The sequence below is a fragment of the Pyxicephalus adspersus genome, chromosome 2, assembly GCF_032062135.1.
Source record: "Pyxicephalus adspersus chromosome 2, UCB_Pads_2.0, whole genome shotgun sequence".
Taxonomy (NCBI): domain Eukaryota; kingdom Metazoa; phylum Chordata; class Amphibia; order Anura; family Pyxicephalidae; genus Pyxicephalus; species Pyxicephalus adspersus.
The window spans coordinates 25,114,042-25,124,322 of record NC_092859.1 but is presented as its reverse complement, the minus strand read 5'-3'; the positions used below and the strand labels follow the sequence as shown (position 1 = coordinate 25,124,322).

The 10,281-nt window shown below is 37.7% G+C and overlaps 1 protein-coding gene across 1 annotated transcript in view; it reads left to right on the top strand.

Annotated features, from left to right (window-relative positions):
- LOC140322371 (sodium- and chloride-dependent betaine transporter-like) overlaps positions 1-9,538 on the top strand; it is a 16,046-nt gene extending 6,508 nt beyond the window's left edge. Inside the window, exons 6-15 of the mRNA XM_072398944.1 lie at positions 765-897; positions 2,066-2,200; positions 4,059-4,162; positions 4,601-4,725; positions 5,336-5,448; positions 5,608-5,745; positions 6,679-6,781; positions 7,607-7,707; positions 8,514-8,684; positions 8,958-9,538. Coding sequence (XP_072255045.1) covers positions 765-897; positions 2,066-2,200; positions 4,059-4,162; positions 4,601-4,725; positions 5,336-5,448; positions 5,608-5,745; positions 6,679-6,781; positions 7,607-7,707; positions 8,514-8,684; positions 8,958-9,116 — 1,282 coding nt within the window. The 3' untranslated portion in view covers positions 9,117-9,538. The remainder of the gene's footprint in view (positions 1-764; positions 898-2,065; positions 2,201-4,058; positions 4,163-4,600; positions 4,726-5,335; positions 5,449-5,607; positions 5,746-6,678; positions 6,782-7,606; positions 7,708-8,513; positions 8,685-8,957) is intronic.
- Positions 9,539-10,281: the final 743 nt, after the last annotated feature.

Below are 10,281 nucleotides of genomic sequence, written 5' to 3'. Positions count from 1 at the left end.
GCCCACTGATACATGCTGGGGCTTATCGGTGTGCCCAATGACACATGCTTGGGGTTACTGTTATGCCCCTTGACACATGCTAGAGGTAAGAATCACAGGGGGTGACAACACATGTATCCCAGATGCACAAAAAAGTGTGCAAAATATTTGGGTCATGTTGAAATAGTGAGATTTCACCAGAAAAAAGATTGCTAGGACATGCGGAGAGGTCACATACCTGTTTAGTGTTTGTTGTTTCCTTGCCAGCTTCAGCAGAAAGCTGTCACTTTCACACTGCTAAAAATACTGCAAACCCCAGGATGCCAGCAGGAGAGTGCCACCTCGTTCCTTTAACTAGTGAAGTAATAATATATGCCAATCAGCAAAAAGTATAAGCTTTATTGATTGCATATGTATAGGTCTGACTCAGCAGGATGTGCAGGAAGAAGGTTTTAGCAGTCCAGCCAAACTTATCCAAAGATCAGCAACACACTGATAAAAGCTCCTTCTGTTTCCTCCTCCAGTTTATATGTTTCTTTACAGCACATATGCATGTAGCAAATCTTGATTGGCTATTAGTGCTGCCCTTCCTTCTCTGACTGCTGCTATGCAAGGAGGGACAGGAGGTGATACCAGCACAGTTTTTTAACTTTTATGTATGTAAAGTCATACATTTGTACATGTTCTTATATTTATGAAGAGTTCCATTTTAATGACAATACACATGGTTATAAGAGTGGGAACCCAGCTCATGTTTTATGAAATGACTCTTGTGATGTTTCTAGGAGACGAACCCTGGGTATCTCGGAGGGTATTGACCACCTTGGATCTATCCGTTGGGAGCTGGCACTATGTCTTCTACTCGGCTGGATCATATGCTATTTCTGTATCTGGAAGGGAGTCAAATCTACTGGGAAGGTGAGACACCGCACCATGTGACCCTTTCTTACACTCCATAGGTCCATTCCATCCGAATTATAAATTGATTTATAACTTGGCAATAATAAAAGCAGAACATCATACCTCATTTCAAACCAAAGTCCAAATATAACCCGAAAGATTGTGGTGGAACTAAAGTATCAAATGGCACCACTAATAATCTTAAAATAGATATTAAGCTCTTTATTTTTAGGATTTGTGATAGAAGTGATAACTACAGGTTCCCTCTATGTTAAAAAGCCACAAATGTAACCAACATCCAAAAATACTCTAACAGCATCTTATCAATAGGCCCTTGGTGTGCTGAGCACCCCCAGACACCCTTCCTGCCTTTGTCACTAAACTGCACTTTATGTAAAAAGCATTGAAGCTGTATATTATACATTACTATTGGTTTTATGTTAAAAAGATAAAAGAATTCTCCATTAATAATAAAAAAAAAAAAAAGAAAAATAACAAAAACTACAAAACAAGCAAGATTATTCCACAAGTGATTTAAATGGTATGTACCTGCCACATCCCAAAAGTAACCGATATTTTGGAAAAAAAAACACATTGTTACAAACAAATCATGCGGATCACATATGCTTGAAATATCCTCAATGCGTTTCGTGGATCTGCTCAACTAGTTCACTTTTTTTTTCAAAAACTATAACTAGAAAGGGATCTCTTTAAATAAATGGCTATAGGTTTTAGGCCACAATTTCTTAATGTGAAACAAAACAGTTGGCCATGTGATCCCAGATGTTTATTGTAAAACACGTGACACAAGTGGTCCATCACCTGGCACCAGTCCTTTCACCTGGAGAGAGTCCACAATGTTGTGTAAGCTATGACTTGAGTGGCTTATAGTTTGCAAAGGGCAGATTCTCCTGGCAGCTGAGCATTGGGGGTATTAGGAAATGGTAAGTATATGCAGCGGGAAGGTGGCCATGGAACCAGCACCTTCAAAAACAAAGCACTAAGGGCAGATCCAGGTTATCTATCCTGAGGTGATACCTTTAAACAGTTCAGTTTATTATTATAGCATTGCAAATAATGTGGTTTATATTACAAATTGGCATTTTAATACTCTGTATAATGAAATCTTTGACAATAAGACATTGTTACAATGTTTTGACCATCTGCTTCCAATGTCTTTGGGCAGGTTGTATATTTCACCTCCACCTTTCCTTATGTCATGCTGATTATACTGCTGGTTCGAGGGGTTACTCTCCCCGGAGCGTATGATGGGATAGTGTTCTATTTATACCCAGATACCTCTCGACTCAAGGATCCTCAGGTAATCTGCAAACACTTCTCTTTAAACAGAACTTTTTCATTATATGTTCAGATTCTGTTACTTGATTTGCAGTGCTGTTCTGTGGTGTGTTATTGCTCCTCCTCACAATACAAATCTGGAAATCTGCTGACTAAAGCTGCGTACACACGTGCAATTTTTCTCGTTGGAAAGGATCTTTCACGATCCTTTCCAACGAGAAAAGACTGCACGATGCATGAACGATGCTGTACATACAGCACCGTTCATGCTCTATGGAGAGGGGAGGGGGAGAGCGACGGAGCGGCACCCTGCTGCGCGCTCTCCCCTTCCCTTTCATTAGGATCGGTCGTCGTCCATCGTCCATGGATCCGCCAGGACGGTCGTCGGACGATGGACGACGACCGACTGTACACACGGCAGATTTTCGCCCGATCATTGGCCGATACCGATTATCGGGCGAGAAAAATTTGCCGTGTGTACGCAGCTTTATTGAAAACAATACACTCCACATGTGGCAGACATCTGATCACATGTTAATCATCTGTTAAGTGAGAGATAGGTGACTTAATAGGGCTTTCCTGCTCCCTCTAGTGGTCGCTCTCTGTATATAACACAATATGAAAAGTGTAGAAGCAAACATTTAAAACTGTGATACTCATGGCACAAGGCTATGAACCATTGCTAGCCTGGTAAAACAATATCTAAACTTTTTTAACATGAAGAAATCACTGAAAAAAAACAGGTCTTAGAGAACCCCCCTGCTATAATGACTTTTTCCACAGCTCACAGTATTTTAGTGGGGTGCTCAGTAGGAAGAATGTCTCTTATATTGCTGGCTAGTGGGAAGAATATCCCCCTTATAGATAGCCAAAAAGATCATTGGTCTCGCTTACACTGACCTGAGACACACAATTTGCTCATTGATTAAAGAACCCCTAGAGGACCCTAGGGTTCCACAGAATCCTGATTGGTAATCTTTATCTCCCACCACCTTGAAGCATCCCAACACCCTTTATTAAAAAAAAAATATTTCATACATATGCAATTTTTATTTAAGTGCGATTCAGTCCAGCAAAGAAACTAAAAGACTAAAGACCTGTGCCACTAAAAAATGTTACATTATTGTTTACAGCATTTTTCCCAAGGAGGAAAATGATGGCAGGCAAAAGATTAAGAGATGGTTTTGCAGAAATGTTTTTTTTCCAACATTAGGATTTTCTTTTTAAGAGATATTCATAACAGAAATACTTCCCACCTAGTGTATGATTCATGTGTGCCACATCCCAACAATGTGAATACCAGAAACAACAGAATGAAAAAACTGGCTCTTTTAGGCATTTAAATCAGTTTAGATTGAAACATTTATAAACATGTTATAAAACAATAAAAAATGCTAGTTTATGTATTAAATACAATAAATACATCTTCTTAAAAACAACAGATTTTGTACTTAAGTATTGCAATTCCTACTTATGTACATTCTACACGTTTCGTGGAACAGAGTCTGCTTCATCAGGAATCAAAGAGACCTACAATAACATAATTGTCAACATTGAAAATATACCATTCATAAACACTTCTTTGCACAATATATGTGAAACACACAATAATATATATATATATATATATATATATATCCAACAGTGATAACTAACACCTACGTACGATGTTTGGGTAGTTTGAGACACTGTCATTTGAGACAATTGACCTAATTACCTTAAAATTCCCAGTTTTTTGTTTCTGTTGTTTATGGTATTCTTTCTAACAACAAAAAAAGTTTTACCCTAAATAATGATAATAAAAGAGGAATAAACTCATGTTCAATCAAAGCAGTTTTTGAAGACTTATACTTTGAAAATTACATTTTGTTTCCCTCTAGGTATGGATGGACGCCGGCACACAAATCTTTTACTCCTATGCCATTACGATGGGTTTTACTATCGGCATTGGGAGTTACAATCCCTATAACTACAATTGTTACAGGTACATCCACACATGTACAATATGAAGATACTAGCAGGGTCCTAGACCCCACATATACATAGTCAAATCATTCTAAATTGTCACTGTTGCTTTAAAGCTGCATGTATTTAGTATCAATATGCATTTGATTTGACTTTAGTTTCTTGTAATCCTCTATACAACACCATTTAAATGGAAGAAGAGATGCAATTATTGGGACCAATCAGGTGTTCTGCATTCACATGTGCTGACAATGAATATACTGACTGGAAGAAAGAGTAAATGGAAGACCTCAATAGTCTTCTAATGCCTTGGGATCAGGGACCCCAGTATTGCAAGGTTACACTTATCCACTATGCTAACATGAAAAAAGAAAAGCCATGAGACAGGCAAAGAATGTACAGGATGTTCATTGCTAATATTATCAATTAATATTTTCACCCATGTTTCGTTCTGCAGGGATTGCATTTGTTTGTGTTTCTTGGACAGTCTCACCAGCTTCATTGGGGGATTTGCCATCTTCTCTGTCCTGGGGTTTATGGCACAGGAGCAAGGTGTACCCATTTCAGAGGTGGCAGAGTCAGGTAAGCCTTACAATGAGCAATTCTTGCAAGTCTGTTGGCCAAGGATTCCTTTTCTTACAAAATATCCTTCGACTTTGTATGATTTGTTCAAATTAATACAATTTATGATTAAAATGTTATGTTTCAAATGTTTCAATAACATATAAAGTAATTACTGCCTATTATAATGAGAACCACTTGAGGGAGCTTTGCTCTAAGCATTCCAAACGTCCCAGTAATGATAAATCTGTTCTGTTTTACAAATCTCAATGTCTAGGAAAGTAATTGGTTCCTGAAAGTGAGAAAACACTTTTGGCTATGCGGTTGCTGTTTAGGATTTACACTATGGCGGTTGCCCACATTGCTTCTACTGCTGCTGTAATGTATGCTGCATTGAAAACTTATAGCTGAAACTTATAGCTTGAAACTCTTCTGTGAGATAAAAAAAAGGTTTCACTTTTATACCTATCTTTTTCTACATTTAAACTTTCCATTTTCAGGACAGTATTTTATAAAGTGTAAAAAATCAGGCAGGTTTAAATGAAAAATAAATACTTGTGGCATGGAGGTAAAATGTTGTCAAACTTTATAAATAACTACCCTAAGAGTGACAAAATGTTTCTGCCCGCAGGGCCCGGACTGGCTTTTATCGCATACCCCAAGGCAGTAACTATGATGCCCGTGTCACAGCTCTGGTCCTGCCTTTTTTTCATCATGATCATCCTCCTTGGTCTGGATAGTCAGGTATGACGTCCCTAGGGTTAGAGTAGTATGGTCAGAGTATGAGTGTTGGTAACAGTAACCAATAAAAAATAACATTTTCCTTCTAGAGAAGGTTAGACGATTTTTCTTTGCATGATTCTACTTTTAGAGATTCATGGTTCTTTGTTTTTCTGTATGCAGTTCATTTACGTTGAGGCACTGAGCCTGGCCATAATCGATCTGTACCCAACTGTTCTGCGCAAGGGTTACCGGAGGGAGCTGCTGATTCTGGCTCTGTCTATAATCTGCTTCCTGTGTGGTCTGTTTACTGTGACTCAGGTACAAAAATGGGTAACAATTTGGTAACAATGACAAATGGGAACCCACAAATTGTAAGAATCGGTGTTCGCCATCTGCAGATTAATGCTCAGCGCTGCATTCCAAGTCTTTGCAGCGCACACCTATAATAATCAAGGAAGTGCCTAAGAAGGGTGCTGGACATTTTGCCTGTGTTTGGGGAACAAGTTAGTCTGTCGGACATTGTCTGTTTTCTCTGACAATCGGCCTGAGGACACTGTTCTAGCGTCTATCCTGCCCATTATTTCACCTGGTGGCACAGTGGCTCCATCAAACTCAGCCTTTACAAAACATGCAGCTGGTTGGAGTTTCACCAGCAAAAGCCCAGAGATTTTCCATCCCAATAAAAATATCTTCTGACGCTTGTTTGTAATGACAGGAAAAATATCTGTCAAAACACACACAAATCAAAGACAACTCTGGGGTCAAAAATTCATGGGCTCGACCGACGATGAGCGACCACAATACAAGTAAAGAGAATAGAGCACAGCAGGATGCCGCACGCACATTCTCCCCTCTTTCCTTCTCCTTAAAAAAGAACACCATTGTGTGTACAGTGCTCGTTCATTCAGTTGTCACTCTTTTGTAGCTTGAAACAATCGAACGAACGAATCGAAAGAACGGTTCCAGTGACAGTAATTGAAAGTGTGAATGCAGCCTTAGTTTTATCTATAGAAAGGGTGGGTTGACTTTTTCACATGACCAACAGACAGGAAGATTAGTTGTAACTTAGCTGTCTTAAAAATCTGACATTTACTAAATTGGCAGCATGAAGTGAGTGGGCTCTTTACATTGAAAACATAAACTGGTCTTTCCCTTTTTATAATGAATTGACAAGGGTGAATGTTTAGCATGGATTGCTAGAATATTTTTTCTTCCATGTTCCGCTTTAACTAGCTCTTGTATTATTTTCAGGGAGGAATGTACATTTTCCAGCTATTTGATTATTATGCCACCAGCGGAGTGAACCTCCTATTTGTGGGGATAATGGAGTGTATTTGCATTGGATGGGTATATGGTGAGTATAATTACTGAAATCATATTCATTTTATTATTACATTTTATGTACTTTTACATAAAATATGAAACTGTCTTACTTATACTTAGGAGATCTTTTTACTATACTGTGTTATGTAAATGTATTTGTCTTGTGGATATACACCTGAGCGAAGGGAAATCAGCTATGGAAATACATAAAAAAGAGTACTTGAAAAATATACACCAAAAATGGCTAAAGTTGAAATGTGCTGCATGTAATTAGCCATGGTACTTCTTTATCCTAAAATGCTGAAATCTTCTGATTGCCAGATTTAGATTGTAATTCAGGACAATGAGACAGTGTCTTTTTAAAGGGTTTTGGTGCTGGCCAATTTGCAGAAAGAGCTTCCAAGGAAGTACTGGTATTAGATGTGTGGGGGTCTTACAAAGACATTTATTTTGACCTCAATCCTCAGAACAGTGATTCTTTAAAAGCCAGAGAAGACAGTGAAAGGGAGCGACTCTTTTCAGTTTCTAGTGGGACTATCCAAAAATCCACTTCAGAAAGCAAGACAATACCTGGATAAATAAAATCATGGGAGTCACATGCTGCTGGATAAATTAGAATTTGGTACAAGACTGTCCTGACTTTGTAGAAAAACAAAGATTTCACAATTAGAAAACATGCATCCTCTTCTTGAAAATACTCTTTTTCTTACATAACTGGAGTACTTGTAAAAACAATAGCTAGTGAGAACTAAAAAAGTTGTGTGGCTAAAAAAATAAAAAAAATAAAAAAAGTTATGGTTTAATGATCATCAAGTCAATATCAGTTATGTTTTTCTTATTCTCATGTGATGTGCAGGGGCAGACCGCTTCTATGACAATATCCAGGACATGATTGGATATCGTCCCTGGCCCCTAATGAAGGTTTTTTGGGTTGCAGTGACTCCAGCCATGTGCTTGGTATGTGATCTTCTTACAAATGAAAATTCTAAAAAATACACATGTGACTTTGTCACCTCAAATATTTCTTAGTAATGCCTACCTTACATTTGTACAATAAAATAGGTAAATGCTTTGCATTTATGTACATATCTAATCTTGGTCAATGTTAGTTCTACTTTATGTTATATACATCTCACCAATGCTGCAGACCAAGACAGACAAGTTGCTAAATTCCAGTCTGCTTGCCAATGAGTATGTTTATTCAGGGTAAAAGCTTAAAGCAAATAGATGTAAAGTATTATTAGTATTACTATCAACAAGTTATTGGTTGAACCCTCACCCTTTTAAAGGGCAAAGATTAGGATCAATCAGTGGAATAATTTGGCAGTATGCTTGTCTAGCTAAGGAATCAACTGGAAGTGTGAGATGTTATTGAGTCAAAAATCTCTGGGGAACATTTCTAGAATCTTACTAAATGAATGCAGGTTTTAATGAAGGCAAAGTTGGTGTGATGAAATACTATGTAGGTGTACCTGTGGCCACTGACTGTAAAATACACCTTACATGTTTATGTTATATTTCTATTTAATGTACAATGCTGCGTAATATGTTGGTGCTATATAAATCCTGTTTAATATTAATAGCAATAATATTATTAAAACTTTGTTTGAACTAAGGCTTCTCTAATTAAAAATTGTAAATATACCCACAAGGTCATCAAAAATACCTTGACAGAATAATAACAGTAAAGGTAGATCTTGGAATAAATGCCTCTGCTAAGGTACTTGTTACTCTCTTCACTGATTGGTTGTCTCTCTCCTTAGGCAACTTTCCTCTTCTCTGTGATCAAGTACATGCCTTTGAAGTACAATAACATATATGTGTACCCACCATGGGGCTATGCCATTGGCTGGCTCATGGCTGTTGCTTCCATGGTCTGCATTCCTGCGTGGGCTATTTATATCATACTCAGGACAGAAGGAACTTTAAAGGAGGTAAGTGAATAACTATTTCCTTTCTAGAAATTCCACTCATCCTCCTCATTTCCCTTTCCATAGAACTGTGTGTATAGTGCTCCTTTGTATTACTTTCTACAAAAATCAAGCAGCTGCATATAGCTTATTATTCTTTTAAAGCATGCTAAATGTTTATTTGTTATGCAACAAATGCAAATATAGTAAAAACAAAGTACACAAAATGTATAGACATAACCAGGATTTTGAAAAAAATTACTCTTTTGTGACTAATGCACTTACCAATTTCCGCAGAGGCTGCTTAAAGTTGTATCTCCGGCTGATGACCTTCCACAGCCAAAAGAGCAAACACGGAGATCAACAGCTTGCCAATCTTGCTGCAGTTTTAAAACACGATCATCCAGCCTTTCAGAAGTCACCTGCCCAAAGACCCTGAAAGTGACCGCACTTTAACAGTTTTGGATTATGGGACCTCCTTCGGAGTGTCATCTTTGCATTACATGAACAAGTTTTGTCTTTTTGCAACAACAAAATAATAACTGTTGATCATGAAGAAATACAATGCACTTGTAACTTCCTTCAGTGAAATAGCAATGCAATACCTTGAAATCCTATGCATATTTGTCAGCCCTATCAAGGTTCTGTAGTCACTGCTGGACAAACTTGTAACTCTTCTCCATGACATAGGTTGGAGTTCTGTAGTTCAGAAGGATACTTGAGATGGTTTCACAACACTACTTGGAATTTAGGAGCAGCAGAGGCAGCTATGTCAGCTGACTACAGAAGGTTAGGGTCAGGTAGGACTGACATTGTTATATATTAAAATATAAAACATGAAGATGTGCATGTATTAAAATGATGCATTGATTTTTGAACACTTGTTTTCTTTTTTTACTTTTACTTTTTTTGCCCAGACATATACTTTAAGATACAGAGTGTGATCACCAAATTAATACTTTTAAGTAGGGACATTTTCAGTGTAATATAAATTCATGTCTTATCTGTGTTGCTCTAAGGAGTTAATCTTATAAATACAATACATAAATATCACAGCCCCAGCCTATTTTCTTGTAGAAGAGTGTGGGACAGACAGATCCACCACATCCCAGGAGCTGAAAACTTTAATTTCTTGCTCCTTAAGGCTTCTGCTGGTCTAAGAAAGGAGCTAAAACAATTAGTTTTTCAGAACATTTACAATAATCCTGTACACCTGGCATGCAGAATCTACATTGGTCTTGAACAGGATACATAGGGAGTTCAAAAAGTTAACCTTGTCCAAAAAGCAGACCTGCAAAATCTGGCCAGCATTGCAGAGGAATTTTTCTCTGCAGCACATACAGGTAGTCCCCGGGTTACATACGAGATAGGGACTGTAGGTTTGTACTTACGTTGAATTTGTATGTAAGTCAGAAGAGGTACATTATTTTAATAAATGCAATTAGGACAGATGTTATTAGACGGTGAGGTGTCAGTTATAAAATCCTCACTGTGAGGTAATCACAAACAAAGCAACAAACACTCCATTGATATTTTGAATGCTGCTTGAATTGCAAACTATCCCTGGGTGATTGAAGTCTGACAGCCATCAAAATGGACCCAGAAGTCCTAAGTTAACCCA